Source organism: Saccopteryx leptura, chromosome 3 (assembly GCF_036850995.1).
Source record: "Saccopteryx leptura isolate mSacLep1 chromosome 3, mSacLep1_pri_phased_curated, whole genome shotgun sequence".
In the NCBI taxonomy this organism is placed as follows: Eukaryota; Metazoa; Chordata; class Mammalia; order Chiroptera; family Emballonuridae; genus Saccopteryx; species Saccopteryx leptura.
Genome location: NC_089505.1, coordinates 254076014 through 254095051, shown reverse-complemented (window position 1 = coordinate 254095051; position 19038 = coordinate 254076014). Strand labels below are relative to the sequence as shown.

The 19038-nt window shown below is 37.8% G+C and overlaps 1 protein-coding gene across 9 annotated transcripts in view; it reads right to left on the bottom strand.

Moving 5' to 3' along the window:
- The window catches only part of VPS54 (VPS54 subunit of GARP complex), a 112663-nt gene that overhangs the window by 2423 nt on the left and 91202 nt on the right, over positions 1–19038 (bottom strand). For 7 of the 9 annotated variants that reach the window (XM_066378157.1, XM_066378156.1, XM_066378161.1 and 4 more), the window contains 7 exons: positions 18017–18080; positions 17292–17397; positions 16308–16395; positions 15654–15775; positions 15469–15549; positions 3237–3344; positions 1017–1111 (listed from right to left, as the gene is read on the bottom strand). In XM_066378157.1, coding sequence (XP_066234254.1) covers positions 1017–1111; positions 3237–3344; positions 15469–15549; positions 15654–15775; positions 16308–16395; positions 17292–17397; positions 18017–18080 — 664 coding nt within the window. Of the gene's footprint in view, positions 1–1016; positions 1112–3236; positions 3345–15468; positions 15550–15653; positions 15776–16307; positions 16396–16935; positions 17037–17291; positions 17398–18016; positions 18081–19038 lie in introns of those variants that run through there. The other 2 variants (XM_066378159.1, XR_010750422.1) reach the window with 2 other exon arrangements.

Genomic DNA, 19038 nt, shown 5'->3' with positions numbered 1-19038 from the left:
AACTTTAAAATTACCATGGCTGGATAGTTCGATTTGTTCGAGCATTGTCTGGATATGCAGAGGTTGCTGATTCAATCACTGGTCAGGGCACATACAGAAATAGACCAATGTTTCTGTCTCTCTCTCCCCCTTCCTCTCTTCTCTCAGATCAATAAATAAATAATTTTTTTTAAAATAGCGAATAATTTTTTAAAAAAGAAAAAACTAAGTAATAAAGGAGAGAATCAGACTTTTGCATATATCCCCTAACTGGAGAGGTGGAAAAGCAGATGGTCGCTTCTCCTGTGTGCCCTGACTGGGAATCAAACCTGGGACATCCACATGCTGGGCTGACGCTCTACCACTGAGCCAGCCTTTTCCTCCATATTTTTATCTACACTGCTGTTCACAAAAATCCTGTGACAGAACTTTTTACCACCACCTCTATTTCAAATCAAAGAAAATTAAGGCCCAGAGAGGGTAAGTGATCTGCCCAAAGTTACACAGCTAATAAGTGGCAGAACTTAACCCAGGTTTTCAATTCTAAATCCTGTTTTCTCTTATATACTACATGATTTATTTCACCATTAATACATAAAATTTGTTCAGTGGATTATGATAAAATACGTACATATTCACACTTATTTTTTGTAACCTTATGAAGGAATTAGGCAGATTTTATACTCACTTTATAAATAAGGCACAGAGGTTATCTGACTTTCTCATGGTAACACAGTTACAAAGCAGGACTTTGAGTCCTATCTGGATAGGGGAAGACTACTGGGTAAACCTGAGGAGGTGCTACTAACCCACACTACCTCAACATGGGCATATAAGTTCAATTCAGTAACCATTTATAAAACAATTTAACATAGATAAACAGATATGTATCATCTCTATAGGAAAAAAAAAAGCAAAAGGTTGCTGATTTGATAATTTTTAGGTCCACGTATGATCACAGTGGAAGAGACAGGATAATGAACGAAACCTAACAATTCCATACAGCAGTGTGTGGTACAAATATTGTGAAAACATACCCATTTTGAGGTCCTCCGTCATTTACCACATTTAAATGAGACAACTGCTTTTTCAAGTGGAGTTTGTAACTTGCATTAATTCTTAAAAATAACATCTGGAAAAGAAATAAAACTAAGTTTCTGGAAGCTCTACTGAAATAGACAAATATCTGCAGTTTTCAATATCAACTCAGAAAAAAATTTAAAATAAACTTTGTTTTGACATGTACCTCTAAAATGCTCCCTTGAAAGTATTTCATTGCTAATTCAGTATAGTTTTTGTCCTTAGTTGGATAAAAACTGTTCTTTCCCTTTTCAGTATTATTTCTTTTAGGGATATAACTTATCACTGCCTTTCTGCCCCTTAGAAGAAGTCCCCTGAGATATATGTATAAGTGGTATATAGCATGACAAGTAAAAAGAATAAAAAGAAATGGAGAATTCTGCAATACATTAACTAGGAATTTGATAGAGAAAGCAAAAGTCTCAACAGCAGAGCAAAAGACACCCTTGTCCTTCCAGCCTGGTAAGTGGCTTGACAGTGCTTTATCGCCCCTGCAGGCACACTTGTCAATGCAATGGCCCGACACTTCTTTGGGAAATACCTGACCTGAAACGATATACAGTCAATCTATGGAAACTGGTTTGTGGAATAGCATATATAAAGCCATCTATGGAAATGTTTTGTGGAATTACTGGCATTCAAGTGACAGGACTGACATAAAATCTTTTTGCCCAGCTTTGACAAGAGTTCCCTTTAAATTATGATGTAGATAAAAACACATGAAATACCTGTATGCCCAGCTCCCTAACCTGGTTAAACCTTGCTCTAGATTTAGAACTCAGATGGCCAATCCAGAAGGTCAGAAAGTCAGAGGTAAGGGATCCTATATGTGGAATGAAAAGGATGGCTTGGCTAGGAAGAAATGAAAAAGAAAAAGAGACCCCAGTAGGTGTTCCATGTCTTATGGCTCCTCCTCAGTCCTCAGTAAGCCCCAATTTATGAGGTTGGTACGACCAATGAAAACCTAGGGAAGCATGAAGGGTAACAGCAATATAAGATGGAAGTCTGAAGGGGCCTGGCAAACGAGACTAGCAGGAGCCAAAGTAGGCAAGGGTCACTAAGAAACCTGCCCTTTGTTCTCAAACATCATTCATGCATTGAACCAATCAGAGACAAGTAACAAACTTGTCTGAATAGAAAAAATCCTAGTGAAAGTTAAGTTTTTAAGTCATACAATTAGGACTGTATTGTAACTTTGTATCGTTCTAACTAGCTTGAATGCCATCACATGCTATAGAGGGAACAAGCTAAGGTGGGTAAAAAAGATGGGAAATAAAAGAATACTGGAATCTTTAAGTACTAGGAGAGGGAACCAAAGGAAGTGGGGAGTAGGACTGTCAGTGAAGAGTGAAAAGGGTGACTCTCTGGTCCGCCCCCATTCTTTCCCCACTCCCTCTCAAGTGGCTCTCTAAGGAGCATGCCAGCGGCTTTCCCTACCCCCATCCCTCAGGTGTGTTTTTCTTGTCTCTTTCTTTCTCCTTAGCTCCAAGGGTCCTTCTTCTGCCTCTTTAACTTGTTTTCTGTGGCCATTTCTGCTTCTACCTCTGACTTACTAAATGAACTTTCTCTTATTAAAATAAAAAGAAAGAGTGAGGAAAATTCTACAGAGGAAGACAGGAGACAGTGGGTGGATATTTCAGAGGTGAGAGGTGATAAAGTACACATTTTGCTTCTTCCTGGTTTGTGTCCATTATAGATTACTTATGCTGATATAATAAACATTAATGATAAGACATACAGATTGAGTTTTATGTGCCATTTCATTATTAACTCTATCACTAATTCCTTCCCTATCCAATCTGAACTATAATCACCATAACATAATTTATATTCATTGATTAATGCCAACTCTGATTTTTAAATTAATAATATATATAATGAATGATATAAGCAGAATTTGGGATCTCTGAAACTCAACAGACAAAAGGAAAATGTGCTTTCTAGAATTGCTGACCACATAACAAAGCTATTATTACTCTGACCTGTAGGAGTAAGGGGCTCTTTGAAATCAGACATTTTTTCCATATTCCCTAAGTCAATATAACAACTGGAAAAAATAAAAATCATATTAGAATATGAGCTAAGCTGAACTGTGCCAAAATTATGTAAAACACTCTATTTCTACATGCATATTATATATTATATATAAAAAAGTAGTTTTAGAAATTACTACTCACTTGTATTTGTTCTTCTGGAAGGAGATCAATTATAGCTTCATGCATTTTTGCCATTTGCTTACAAATATTCCTGAAACAGGCAGAAGGAACTGGAGCTTTCACTTCATACTGGCAGGGAAAAATAGTGAGAATTATGTTCTTTTGAATTGCATATTGTCCCCAAAGACAAATGTTTTCTGCCCCTACACGTCTAACTCTGATAATAGTGCTCAAGCTCACACTTCAACTGATCTGAGCTACTCGTGCAAATCTCAAGAACTTTTTTTAAACATCTTAATCCACTTTGAGGGAGTCAACATAACCTTGTGGCTAAGACCACAAGCTGCCTTCCTTAAGATGGCCTGCTTGGGTTCAAATTCCAGATCTTCCATCTTAGCTATGTGACTTTGGGCAACAAAAAGTGTTTAGGCTCTCAGAACAGAGATTAGGAGTCAGCATTGTCCTTTATTTCACCCCCTGAAAACTTCTGTCTGCTTCCTTGAGTTATTTGTACTGGCTAACAAATATCTGAGCACAGCTGGAGACAGGGCTTCAGTCCTTCAGTCTGCTGACCAGGACTGTTGCCTCCCCTCAGCCCATTGGTGCAGTTCATCTGGCTTCTGAGAAGTTTTTGTTGCCATGACAAATGGTGTCCCATGTGAGGAACAGGAACCAAATGACAGGTTTGCTACTCTAAGTAGTCACTGTCTCCAGGACAAGTACTCAAAAAATGTTAGCTATTAAAATGGCTCAAAATATAATGATGAATCATTAAAGCAGGCCCTCCAAATTAACAGATCAGATCCTATTTAAAACATGTGTCAACATGATCATATCTGAAATCAGTATCACTCTGGTAGAATTAAAATGTTTTTTTTTTCTTTTGTAGGTGGGCCAATATAACAATTATATATATATTTACCCTAACTAAGGTTAAGGGAAGACTTTTTCCACAATGCTCTACACTGAAAATTTAAACATAGGTGAATTCCTTCTATTATTCTTACATCTGGAACAACCACCTGATACGATTTAGATAATTATCATTTAGCCCACATTTTAGAATTCACAGCTTAAATTATATACCATTTTTATTTATAAGGCTTATTTGGACTAAATATATTTTAGATTTACTAATCATATAGTTTATTAAAATGACAAGCTCCACTATACAGCTGCAGCAGAATCATGTAGAAATTACCATGTGACTGGATGAAGACAAGCACCCAAGGGTTTGCTTCTCTTCAGTCTAGAAATATATCAAACATCCCCTTAATTTTATTTATAATAACTATAAGACAATTCGCATACCATAAAATTTACCCTTTTAAAAAGTAAAATTAACTGTTTTTTAGTAAACTCATAGTTATTCAACCATCACCACCGATTTCCAAACATTTTCATGACCACAAGAAGAAACCCCACTTCTATTAGCATTCACTCCCTATTCCTCCTCCTCTTAACCCCGGCAACCACTAAACTCAATAACGGAATCATACAATATGTGGTTTGTTATGATTGGCTTCTTTCATTCAGCACAGAGCCTTCCAGGTTCCTCCATGGTGTAGTAATGTGTCAGTACTTCATCCTTTTTATGGCTGCATGATATTCTACTGTACACTGCATATTGACATACCACAATTTATCCAGTCACCCACTGATGAACATTTGGATTACTTCCACTTTTAGGCTATTATGAATAATAATGATATGAACATATATGGACAGCTTTTTGTGTGTGTGGATGATTTTTAAAAATTCTCCTGGGTATATACCTAAAAGTGGAACAACTGGGTCATATGGTAACTCTATGTTTAACTTTTTGAGGAAATGCCAGAAATTTTTCCAAAGTGGCTGCACTTAACAATCCCACCTGGAAGTATATGAGGGTACAGTTCTCCATGTCCTCAGCAACATTTGTTATTATCTGTTATTTTTATTTTAGCCATCCTCGTGGGTATGAAGTGGCGTCTCATTATGGTAACAGCCCCTTATCTTAACTATCTCCTGTATTGGACTGAATAGTATCTTCCCAAAATTCTTATCTATTTGGAACCTCATGAAGTCATACTGAATTAGTTTGGGCCCTAAATATACTGACTGGTATCTTTATAAAAGAAAGGAGGGGGAAATTTAGACACAGACACACACAGAGGAGAGATGGCCATGTGAGGGCATAGGCAGAGATTGGAGTGATGCACCTAGAAGCCAGGAATGCTAACAATAAATAGCAAGCACTAGAAGCTAGAAAGAGGTAGAGAATATTCTTCTCTAGAGCCTTCAGAGGGCACAAGGCCTTGGACCAATGCTTTGATTTGGGGCTTCTAGCCTCTGGAACTATGAGAGAATAAATTTCTGTCATAGTCACTCCGACTGTGGTAAGTTATGACAGCCTTAGGAAACTACAGTAGTATACCCCTCAAAACCTTCTTTCACCCTACTTTTTCTAAAGATAGTATTTCCCCATCTAACCATCACCCTTCACCATCACATTTCTTCAGTCACCTAAACTTAATACTGTACCACTTTATTCTCAACTCTTAAAATTTGGTACTTGCCACTACCCAAACCACCTTCCCCCACTAATAATAACCTTCTGAAATTTCTCTGGGAAAATCACTAAAGCTGTCCTAACTTCCAAATTTAGTTATTTTTCTAGCTCCTTTCCTCATGCTCTGCAGTATTTCACTCTCTCACTTGAAACCTTACCCTCATGCAGCACAATGCTTTCCTGGGCGCTCCCTCCTGACCTTCCGCTTTTCATCTCCTGCCTCTCAAGTGCAAAGCTTCTTCAACAGTTTACTCCCTGTTTATCTTCCCCTCTTTTCTCTCCTATCAATCTCATGACTTCTAATAAATTTCTAGTCATGAACCACCTTACTGAGTTTAAATCACACATTTCCTAGATGTCCCATTCCATAACTATGTTTACCACAATCTTCCCCAAACCTGCTCTTCTTTCCTGTTCCAATTACTGTTGCTGGTACTACAATCCTGGTCATCCAGACTTGAAATCTTCAATTCAGTTTTTACTACTCCTTTTCCTTGTATCCTTTTCCTTGCATTGATTGAATCAGTGACTAAGTCCCACCAAATGTACTTTCAAATTATTTTGCCCATTAGCACTCTAGGTCAGAGCTTCTCAACCTCTACAGTGACACATTTGGGGTTTGATAGTTCTTTGTTGCAGGAGCTACCTGCGTATTGCAGGATATCCAGCAACGTCCTTGGCTTCTAATCTCTAGTTACCATATCATCCCAGTTCCCAAACTGTGACAACCTAAAATGTTCCCAACATTATGAATGTCCTTATGGGACAAAACTGTCTCAGTTGAAAAGCACCACCCTAGCTGAGGCCTTCAATACTTCTCAACTGAGAAAATGTTGTAGCATTTTTAAGACATTAGTTCAATATTTACTAAAACTACCTGGCATATAGTAAGCTCTGAATAAATATTTTCTTGGATGTGTGTATGTATACATATGTTTGCATATAAGTACATAGGTATGTATGTGTATGTGTGTGTGTGTATATATGTATGTGTATACTTGAATGAATGGGTCAGATACTCTGCTAGCTGGAGTATACAAAGATGAATCAAATAAAGTCCCTTTGAGGAACTGACTGTCTAAAAGCTGGCTGGTGTTCCAGAAACTGGACACTGCATGATACAGGAATATGGATGATGGACATTTCATCAGTAGCAGAAATGGCTATCATGTAGTATTTCACACGTGGTAGCCCATGCTTGGGCTGCTGAGTCTTCAAAAGAAAAATATTAAGTAAAGGTGAAACAGAGTCATAGATGCCTGCCAGAGGGGTGGAGGTTGGGAGCCTGGGTAAAAGAGGTGAAGGGATTAAGAAGTAAATTGGTAGTTACAGTCATAGGACATAAAGTACAGCATAGGGAATATAGTCAATAATGTGGTAACAATGAATGATGCCAGGTGGGTACTGAAAATATTGGGGGAACTTTTAAACCATATGATTGTCTAACCACTAGGCAAGATACCTGAAACAAATACAAAAGAATAGTGAATGTAAACTATAATTGAAAAATAAAATTTAAAGTTCTTTAAAAATTACCTAACAGTAGCCTGACTATGCGGTGGCGCAGTGGATAGAGTGTTGGACTGGGATGCAGAGGACCCAGGTTCAAAACCCTGAGGTCACCGGCTTGAGTACGGGCTCATCTGGTTTGAGCAAGGCTAATCAGCTTGAGCCCAAGGTCGGTGGGTTAAGCAAGGGGTCACTCAGTCTGCTGTAGCCACCCCACCTCGGGCAAGGCACATTTGAGAAAGCAATCAATGAACAACTAAGGTGCCACAACAAAGAATTGATGCTTCTCATCTCTCTCCCTTCCTGTCTGTCTCTATCTGTACCTTTTTCTGTCTCTCTCTCTCGCTCTCTCTCTCTCTCACACACACACACATTACATAAAAGTATTCCAAATAGAGGACATACCTGAAATCCATTCTACATCATACTATCAGATTAATCCTAAAATGCAGTCATGTAACTCATTAGTTTAAAACATTTGGGGTTTTACTTCTGTTTAAAATTTAGAAAGCTGCAAGAGCATGTTACTACTAACCTAACCACAAGAAAACCCTGGAATAATTTATAAATCCCAACTTTTCTTAAATTCATCAGAGAACAGAGGTAACAGAAACCAAAGGAACTAATGCCAAAGAGGGACGAGCACAAAGTGAGTGAGAACCCGAGCCACAGGGGAGTCCGCACTCACTCACCTGCGTCTTCAGCTGGGCTCACAAGCAACAGAGGACCATAGAGAATCACTTGCAGTTGCGCAGGCAAGCAGGAAACTAAGAGTAGTGAAAAGCAACAAATTCCACTCACTTCCTCAAACTCTGTTCTTATATAAAGCAAAAATTTTAAGTCTCTGAGAAGAAGCACCAAATTCTTTCATCCAAGAGTCAGTGTGTGAGGGGTAGAAACAAAACACACATGTTCCAGAGGGAAGGAAGAATATCTTAAGGACCATTTGAGATTTTGCTTCTTGGCAATTGTCAAAAGTTTTGGCTCAAATAAACTCATAAAAAAAAAGAAGAGAAAAGAAAAGAAAAACACTTTAAAGCCCAGGATCCTACACCAATCAAAGCAGAGACTGGCTACCCTTGGAGGAGGGGTGGGAATGAGAAGGCTTCACATCCAAGGACTCACATTATCTGATTTCAAGACTTATAATAATGCTGTAGTAGTTAAAGAGACATATGGATCAATGGAACAGAAGAGAATCCAAAAGTAAACCCACAGAAAAATAGTCGACTGATTTTCCACAAAGGTGCCAATAAAGATAAATCTTTTCAAGAAAAGGTGCTAGAACAATCTAAAAAAAAAGCGCTTTGACTTATACTTTGTACTATAATTGTAAACTGAGGAAGTACACTTATAAGCAGATTTTTATCCTGGTCTGTTAGTGCAGTTGGTTAGAGTGTCACCCCAACATACTAAGGTTGTGAGTTCAACCCCCAGTCAGGGCACACACAGGAATCAGCCGGTAAGTGCATGACTAGTTAGAGCAACAAATTGATTTTTTATCTCTCTCTACCCCTTCCTCACTCTCTTTCCCCCTTCCTCACTCTCTCTCTAAAATCAATAATTAAGTTTTAAAACATTTTTAAAAAATCAAATCAAATCCTGGTTTGTTCAAGGCTTTTTTATCCTGGGTTGGGCATCTGCACATGTGGAGGTCTGACTGTGGTTAAGGTTTTGCAGTCAAAAGGTATATGTGGATTTCTGTCTGTGCCAAGGGTGGGTGTGCCTAAACCCCACACTGTTCAAGGGCCATCTATATGTACAAAAATCAACTAGAAATGGATCACAGACTTATTGATATAAAGCCTAAAACAGTTCAACTTCTAAAAGAAAGCACTGGAAAATATCTTAGTAATCTGGGATATACAAAAATTTCTTAGGACAGGACACAAGAAACATGAACACCAAAAGAAAAAAAGTAAATAAACTGAAGTTCACCAAAATTAAAAACTGTTCTTTTAAGACACTGTAAAGAAAATGATAAGGCATGGACTGGGAGAAAATACTTTAAAAATACGTATTTGATAAAGAATTTGTTCCAGGGCACATAACTAAAAAAAAAAAAAAAAAGATTTAGAAACCCAATTTTTAAAATTGAGTAAAAAATATATACACTTTACTGAAGAAAAGATATACATGGCAAACAAACACATGAAAAAGTGTTCAACTTATCAGACATCACATAAATTAAAACCACAATGAGATATCACTTGGCACAAACCTACTAAGAGGACTAACATTAAAAATAGACAATAAAAAGTGGTGGTGAAGATGAAGAGCACCTAGAACTCATAAAAATCACAAGAAGGAAGACAAAATGGTATAGTCAGTCACTTTGGAAAATAATTTGGCAGTTTTTTAGTTATAAAGTTTTACATTTCTATACAACCACCAATCTATTCCAAAGTATTTACACAAAAGAAATGAAAGCACATGCCCACACAAAGATGTGCACATGTATGTTTATAACAGCATTATTCATAAAGTTTAAAACCGGAGACATCCCAAAGATCTATTGACAGTTGAATGGATAAACAAACAAATAATGATACAAACACATAAAGAGGAACAAACCACTACTAATATATGCTCTAACACCCATGATATTCAAAACCATTATGATAAATAAAAGGAGCCTGGAACAACAGGTTACATTTTGTGTAATTCCATTTATAGCTCATTCTGGAAAAGGTAAAACTATACTGATGGAAATCAGATAAGCGGTTGTCAAAGTTTTGAGATGTGAGAAGAGGATTGACTGCAAAAGTATCTAAGGAAATATTTAACAGTGATGGAACTGTTCTGTATCTTTTCTTTTTTAAATTTACTGATTTTAGAGAAAGAAGAAGGGAGTGAGAAACATCAATTTGTTGTTCACTTACTTATGCATTCATTGGTTGATTCCTGGATGTGTCCTGACCCAGGATCAAACCTGCAACCTTGCTGTATTGGGACGATGCTAACCAACTGAGCTGCAGAGCCAGGGCCTGTTCTGTCAGTGGTAGTTCTACTACTGTATATATTTTTTAAAAATCATAGAACCATATATCATACTTAGAAAGAATTAATTTTACTGGATGTAAATTTACCTCCATAAGCCTGACCTGAATTGCTTAACTTTCCACTGGTAAAGTTCTCCACTACCTTCCCAACGTATCTCCCACTCCTCTGTTCATCCACCTTAATACATCAGCTAAATGGCACTGTTTACCTTTGTTACTGATGACACAAGCATTAGCAGTCAACATCTACTGGAACTTGCTATAGAGTCAGACACACTTACTATATATACTATCTCAATAATCCTCACTACAAGTTTATGAGATTCTATTTTAATCCTTATTTAGAGACAGAAACTGGAGCTTAAGGAAACTAATAATTTTCTCAAAGTCCTTCAATGGCTAATATGTGATAAACATGTCACTTGAACTTAGGTCTACCTGACTCTAAAACCCTGACACTAAACTTCCTTCTTATGATTCCTACCAACATGTCTGCTCTTGCTGTACCTCAGAGTATCTCTACATCTCAACTTCATTTGCCCTAATCATACCTATTTTTTTTTTTACAGAGACAGAGAGAGAGTCAGAGAGAGGGATAGACAGGGACAGATAGACAGGAACAGAGAGATGAGAAGCATCAATCATTAGTTTTTCGTTGTGCATTGTGACACCTTAGTTGTTCATTGATTGCTCTCTTATATGTGCCTTGACCACGGGCCTTCAGCAGACTGAGTAACCCCTTGCTCGAGCCAGCAACCTTGGGTCCAAGCTGGTGAGCTTTTGCTCAAACCAGATGAGCCCGCACTCAAGCTGGCGACCTCGGGGTCTCAAACCTGGGTCCTAAGCATTCCAGTCCGACGCTCTATCCACTGCGCCACCGCCTGGTCAGGCGATCATACCTATTTTTAAAAGCAAACCTTTTATGCATGCCTCACCCAGAAAGCTTTCCCAGGTCTCCCTCCCTAGCTAACAAACACCTCTTCCAAAGCATTAAAAACTCCAACAGTGCCCTGGCCGGTTGGCTCAGCGGTAGAGCGTCGGCTTAGCGTGCGGAGGACCCGGGTTCGATTCCCGGCCAGGGCACATAGGAGAAGCGCCCATTTGCTTCTCCACCCCTCCGCCGCGCTTTCCTCTCTGTCTCTCTCTTCCCCTCCCGCAGCCAAGGCTCCATTGGAGCAAAAGATGGCCCGGGCGCTGGGCATGGCTCTGTGGCCTCTGCCTCAGGCGCTAGAGTGGCTCTGGTCGCAATATGGCGACGCCCAGGATGGGCAGAGCATCGCCCCCTGGGGGGCAGAGCACCGCCCCTGGTGGGCGTGCCAGGTGGATCCCGGTCGGGCGCATGCGGGAGTCTGTCTGACTGTCTATCCCCGTTTCCAGCTTCAGAAAAATGAAAAAAAAAAAAAAAAAAAAAAAAAAAAAACTCCAACAGCACTATATTGATTTTTTATTTACAACACTTTATGTATTCTACCTTCTGTTATAGTTATTGATAACTTTCCTACTAGGTAAGTATGTAATATATAATATTATAAATATTTACTATTTGAGGACAGGATAGAAGGCTTCTTCACCCCTATGTGTCCCTGTTACCTAACATGATTTAACTTACTGAATGATGAATGATTGATGGAGTACATCAGACTAGCCAGTAGCACAGTTAGATGTTAATGTTTCATTCTACTCAAGCAAAGTACCCTTACTTACTAGCTTCTTTGAATTGGCCTATATTATATTATTGTTATCCTTCTTTCTTCAAATTAAATTTTCAGATATAAAAATAAAAAGCTAAAAACCAAAAGGCTAATCCAAACTAACCATTGTCTGTTATCTTGGTATGAATAAAAAACAGTGGCTGGATAGCTTGGTTGGTTGGAATGTCATCCTGAAGCGCCGAAGTATTCAAATAGAACCTGGCCTGCTCTATGCACTGGTAGCACAGTGTATAGAGCATCAACCTGGAATGCTGAAGTCACCGGTTTGAAACCCTGGGCTTGCCTGGTCAAATGCACAAATGACAATCAATCAATGAACTTTAGTTAAAGTGAAATAACTGAGTTGATTGTTCTTGTTCCTCTTTCCTCTCTCTTTCCTCTCTCTGTAAAATCAATAAATGAAATCTTAAAAAAAGATTCAAATAGAAATAGGTATTAAAAGATATTAAGAAATTGTTAATTTTGTTAGGTTTGATATGATAGAGTGATTATATCAGAAAGTATCCTTAGTTTTTACAAATACAAACTTAAGTATTTAGGAATGAAGTATCATAAAGCCTCAAATATATTATATAATATTTTAGCAAAAAAAGCAAAGTGTTAATAGCTATTACATACAGGTGATGAATATATAGGAAGCTCATTAAATAATCCTCATTTTTCTTTGCCAAAATAAAACAAAATGCACTGTCACAGGAAAAAGTCTAGCTAGTCTCAATTCTTGTTCAAAAACTCTGGATGACCAAATGAGTGAATAAAGTGAGGGTTTTAAGAGTACTGGCATTGCCTGACCAGGCGGTGTCACAGTGGATAGAGCGTCAGACTGGGATGCGGAGGACTCAGGTTCAAGACTCCGGGGTCACCAGCTTGAGTGCGGGCTCATCTTGTTTGAGCAAAAAAGCTCACCACCGCCTGACCAGGAGGTGGCGCAGTGGGTAGAGCATCGGATTGGGATGCAGAGGACCCAGGTTCGAGACCCCGAGGTCGCCAGCTTGAGCACGGGCTCATCTGGTTTGAGCAAAAACCCACCAGCTTGATCCCAAGGTCGCTGGCTCCAACAAGGGGCTACTCAGTCTGCTGAAGGCCCGCAGTCAAGGCACATATGAGAAAGCAATCAATGAACAACTAAGGTGTTGCAACACGCAATGAAAAACTAATGATTGATGCTTCTCATCTTCTCCGTTCCTGTCTGTCTGTCCCTGTCTATTGTCTACTATTGTCTATCCCTCTCTCTGACTCACTCTGTCTCTGTAAAAAAAAAAAAAAAAAAAAAAAAAGCTCACCACCTTGAGCCCAAGGTCGCTGGCTCAAGCAAGGGGTTTCTCGGTCTGCTGAAGGCCTGTAGTCAAGGCACATATGAGAAAGCAATCAATGAACAGCTAAGGTGTCACAATGAAAAACTAATGATTTATGCTTCTCATCTCTCTCTGTTCCTATCTGTCTGTCCCTATCTATCCCTCTCTCTGCCTCTCTCTGTCTTTGTTAAAAAAAAAAAAAAAGAGCCCTGGCCGGTTGGCTCAGCGGTAGAGTGTCGGCCTGGCGTGCAGGGGACCCGGGGTTTGATTCCCGGCCAGGGCACATAGGAGAAGCGCCCATTTGCTTCTCCACCCCCCCCCTCCTTCCTCTCTGTCTCTCTCTTCCCCTCCCGCAGCCAAGGCTCCATTGGAGCAAAGATGGCCCGGGCGCTGGGGATGGCTCCTTGGCCTCTGCCCCAGGCGCTAGAGTGGCTCTGGTTGTGGCAGAGCGACGCCCCGGAGGGGCAGAGCATCGCCCCCTGGTGGGCAGAGCATCGCCCCTGGTGGGCGTGCTGGGTGGATCCCGGTCGGGCGCATGCGGGAGTCTGACTGTCTCTCCCCGTTTCCAGCTTCAGAAAAATACAAAAAAAAAAAAAAGAGTACTGGCACTTTCTTGGATTTCCTTCATTATGGTCCACAGCTTATTACTAGTTTTACTATTTAACATTTACCTTATTCTACATCATTAGGTGTTTATAGTCCTCTGCCATATTAGATAATACACTTCTTGAGGGTAGTCACAACACATTATTTATAGATTTTTGGTACACAGGAGAATGCCATGTATCAAATAGGAAACTAGTAGAACAGAACTGCTTTTGAATTTAGCTTGTACTTGGTAACCATGAAGAAAATAGAGAATTTCTAAACAACAATAATTTTTTTCCCTGCAAAACTAGAAACTAATTTAATAGGCATAATATAGGTATGTTTGCACATGATTATAAATTCCTTAAGCTTCTTAAAAGGGAAACATAAAACATCTGTGTAATCTATGAACTACTGTACACCAAAGGTTCTCAAAGTGTAGTCTGGGTATACCTGGGAGTCAGAGACTTTTTATTAGTAAAAGTGATTTTCATAATAACGGTAAGATGTTATTATCTTTTTCACTCTTATTCTCTCATGATTGAATAATGGAGATTTTAAGATGACTTCTGATGACATCATCATTTTGAAGGTTAATGAAATATGTTTGTATATTCTTGTGTTTTAAATTTTTCTTAGTTTTAATATCATTATGGTATATACCGATAGGTGCAATTTGCATAAATAAAAGCTCTGGGGTCCTCAATTATTTTAAGGGTGTTAAGAATTCCTGTGACCAAAACAATGGAGAACTATTAAACAAATTAAGTATTTCTTCAAGCACTCCCTTCTCACTGTCACCAGCAAGGTTCAGGCACATGTCTGTGTGTGACTGGGTACCTCTTTATTTTGCCCTTTTATGATTTTTAGGTGCCTATTGCTTCTGCAATCTTAGAATCTGAAAGATACAAGTAGGAGGAAAAGCATATCAAAGTGCCTTGCTCTATAACCATACTCTAAACATGATCTTGAGCAAAAGAATAAATGATCCTTCAAACTTTCAAGTTATTAAATTTCTGTTTTCTCCCTATGTATTGAAAAATTGAGGGAAGGAAAAGCATGAGGGATAGGTCGGGCAAAAGTGATTGGGGCTGATTTAGTGACAATTTTCTGAAGACACCATTCCAATGTAATTGAGAATTCTTTGGAAAGAAAACATTGCTGCTTTTAATAAACTACAAGGAAAAGGAAGCAAACAAGAAATGAACATTGAAACTGATTAAGAGGGAAATAATAGAGCACCTCAGACTCTGTATTCTTAAAGTGCCACACTTTATCACAAATAACTTATTTATTTTTCTCTCTATTTTGATCTTTGTTCTCTGAATTTTGTCTCTGGAAGGCTTTCAGATTATATACCATTTTTGAAGATGATACATATTTGTAAATGCAGCAAATATAAAATTAGTTCTATACAGTGTTTCTATCATCTTTGATATCATCCCTCCCTCTCCCTGGACCCCTTAGAAGATGAATATCAATTATATAGGCAATCTGAATATTTTGGGGTTTTTTAATCCCTGAAGAATTTGATTTGTTAGCTATGAAAAAGTCACAATGCCTTTAAGCGAAGCCAGATAATTTATACACCATTACCTTAGATAGCAGCTTGTCAAATAAGCTATCCATTATCGCTACAAGCTTAGCTGATATTTCAGCTATGTGGTCATGATAGTCCTGTAATGAGAAATAACATTGTAAAGTCCTTAGGATACATCTAAAAATACTTAATTCAGAAATTAAATTTATGAAACTCCAGTAGAAAATATATGACAAAGTACCTTAGTGATATGATCAAAATGCCTAAGCATGCTATATTGCTTTGGCTGCAGGTGAGCTTCAAAATGAGCTCGGATCACAGGAATGTAGTGCACAATTAACTGCAAACAGCGTGAAGAAAGAGCTGAAGATCCAGGCAGTGGATATATCATAAAGAAACAGAAAAAGGATATTAGTTGACTTATCAAATTAAGTAAAAAACATCAATTAATTTTATACTGATCCCAGTTTATTTCATAAATGAAAACAACTGTGACATATTTAATTTTGTTTAAGAAAATCATTGATACTGAATAATGTAACAAACACACTGACTTTCCACAGGCACTCAAGTTGTGAGTATTACTGGCATGAGGAAGCTGATGGCACAACTGATTCTCTTATGACATTCAGATACATTTCACCCCAAAGTACTTCATACATAATACATCCTAACATTTCCCACTGGGTGCAACTTAAAAATAATGTATTTGTTAAAGTGGAAGTTCCTCATAATATTTCCCCAGAAATTCATTTTTCAATTATAGTGATACTTAAAAGAGTGAAGTAGCATTTGCTATTTTTAGAGCCTTTGGTTAGAACCACAAACACACCAGGTATACTAAAAACACAGTAAGTATAGTAACAGCATGTGAATTAAATTCAAGAATCCATACCCAAATTTTTTGTAGTTATTGTTTTTAGTCCAACAACTTGCAGTGCACCAGCTCCAAGAACTAACTGACAACTTCTTGAATTGAAGTACTAACAAAGGAAGGAGAAAAAAAAATTCATCCATTTATTAAAAACTATTTGTCATGTGCTGGCAATGTGTTACAGTTCTACAGAGTGCATGCCTCTTCCTTCTCTTTCAATGACCAACTGAATTGTCCAGTAGGAGCAGTTAGGATTTATTTACGAAATGACCAAAAAAAGGAGGGGAAGGGTGTTCCTAAATAATAGTATTTACTGTCTAGTTTGAAAAAAGTTGAGAAATTCTAAAAATCATTGTTCAGAAATTAACCTTTAAATTCTATTCACAGAACTAGTTCGCCATTTTCCTCAGTCATTCTTACTGGAAAGTCATATTTTCAAAAGGGTAACAAAATTTTTCTGGACTAAAATATGACAATTCAATTTTGGAATAGAATTAATTGATAGACTAGACATTTGAAAAAGTGAAATCTTTTCTTTATGTCAGCAGTTAAAAATATCTGTTAATATGAAATGGCTGAATAAAATTATCACCATATTTTTATTTTACATCAATGGTTCTGAAAGAATGATTTAAGAAAAATCTCTAACCTTAGTGAGATGAATTTTGTAAAGTTCAGTGAATTCCTTCCATGCATATTTGAAACCAGTCCAGGTTTTTTGACCTAAGTGGCCTCAGTCATGCTCAGCACCTAACGAACAAATCATCTCCTGTCTCCAATGTCATTAACAACTCTAGGGGTACAATGAGGAGTCACTAAATGCAGAGTAAGGAGGAAGCTGATGGCCTTCTTCCAGTTACATATGATTCAACCATAATTAAATGTCACAAAATTAATGTCTTAAAGATAACTTAAGCTTGAAATATCTTAGAGTTGGAAGATGTCACACCCTAAAGAATTACTTCTTCTACCTATGTTCCTGTAACAGAGTAAAATCATACCCACCTTCAATAAATCTGACAGACGAGTAAGCATGTCAGTAGTAACAGATGGAATATTATCCACACACTGGCAATATTCAAGGATAATTCTTATCAATAACAATACAGTTCTATAAGAAAAGAAAGATGATTAAGGAGGCAGTCAAAACAAGAAAAGTCAAACTGATTTGGCATATAAAAACAATACTGATCTTGGTAACTGCTAAATTATTTTTCTATCTACAAGCTCAGCAGAGTAGGAACTCACTAGGCTGAGCAAGAGAGATTCCTAGGGTGCAAAATTAAGAAGGCACTCAATTTTAGGATCATGTAATTGCCCAAGGTCCCAAAGAGCAACAGAGACCCTGGGATTCAAACCTAAGCAATCTGAATCCAGCACCCACAGATTCAACTATTATGCTATATACTACACACCAAAAAGCTACAGATAAAAAGACAGTTTCAGATACTGATAATATTACGGAATCACCATACCATCTTTGGGTCAGGTATTGCTAGATTTCTTGATACATGAGAGTCAACAACCTCTTTTTTATTAAACCAGTGCAGTTACTAATGGATACAGACTACAAACTATAGAAAATAAAAAGGAATCTATAAAATTTCCTTTCAATTCTTAGTACAGTTTTAAATTATTAACCTGAAATTTCCAATTCACATCAAGGAGGAACTAGAAGACCTATGTTTTAAATAATTGACTCAACTAATAAAGAAAAATGTGTCACTCACCCAACAACAGCATACTGTTGTCCCTCGACAATGAGAACTTCAGCTGGTTTCCTTTCTTCTGTAGCTAGGGAGTAAAGCAAATAAGCAAGACAGACATAGTTACAAGATGAAACAGAATACTGGAGAAAAATTTAAACTAGGAAAAAATGGAGTAAGATACTTTCTACTTAGGCTTGAAACTGTCTCATTTCTGAAAATAAATATCTACTTCTCAGGACATAATCTGGCCCAGAGTTAAGAGTATACTGAGTTTGAAATCAGAGAGATTACAATTTGAATTCCAGTACTGCCAATTACACTGTCTATCCTCTAGGTCTGGCACATGGTAAATGATCAGTAGGTAGTAAAAAAAAATGTTATTAATTTGGAAAGGTGGGGCTAATATTTCAACTGGCTGTCTTTTCTTTATTATAATTCTTAAAATGCAACTTAATTCCCATATTCAATGGAGAGATATTTAATTTTCAAGATTTTAATTCAGAAGTTACTTTATTTTCAGCAAATGATATTTATCATTATAAAATAAAATTTATCAAGTTGAGGTGAAAAGAAAGGTGGACTGGATTATTGTCCTGAATCAGCCAAACTAATCAGGTTACCATGGGTAAGTCATACTTCCTTAAGCTTCAAGTCCCCTTTGACCTCCAAGATATTTGTGAATAAAAAAAGGGGCAATGTACAAGTAATCTCACAGAGTGATGTGATCATAAAATCCAAAATGGACAGGTCATAGTGGGTAGTTATGCCTCAGGCCTATAACTTTCCTAGTAAAAGGTTATCTTTATCCTAAGTAGAACCTGTTCAGTATTCTCATGCATCTAGATTAACACACCTTTAAAATGTCCCTTTTTCAGACCCAAAGAAGTATAACCATCCTCAAAAGAGCACATAATCTTAACCAGGGGTCCCCAAACTACGGCCCGCGGGCCACATGCGGCCCCCTGAGGCCATTTATCCGGCCCCCACCGCACTTCCGGAAGGGGTACCTCTTTCATTGGTGGTCAGTGAGAGGAGCATAGTTC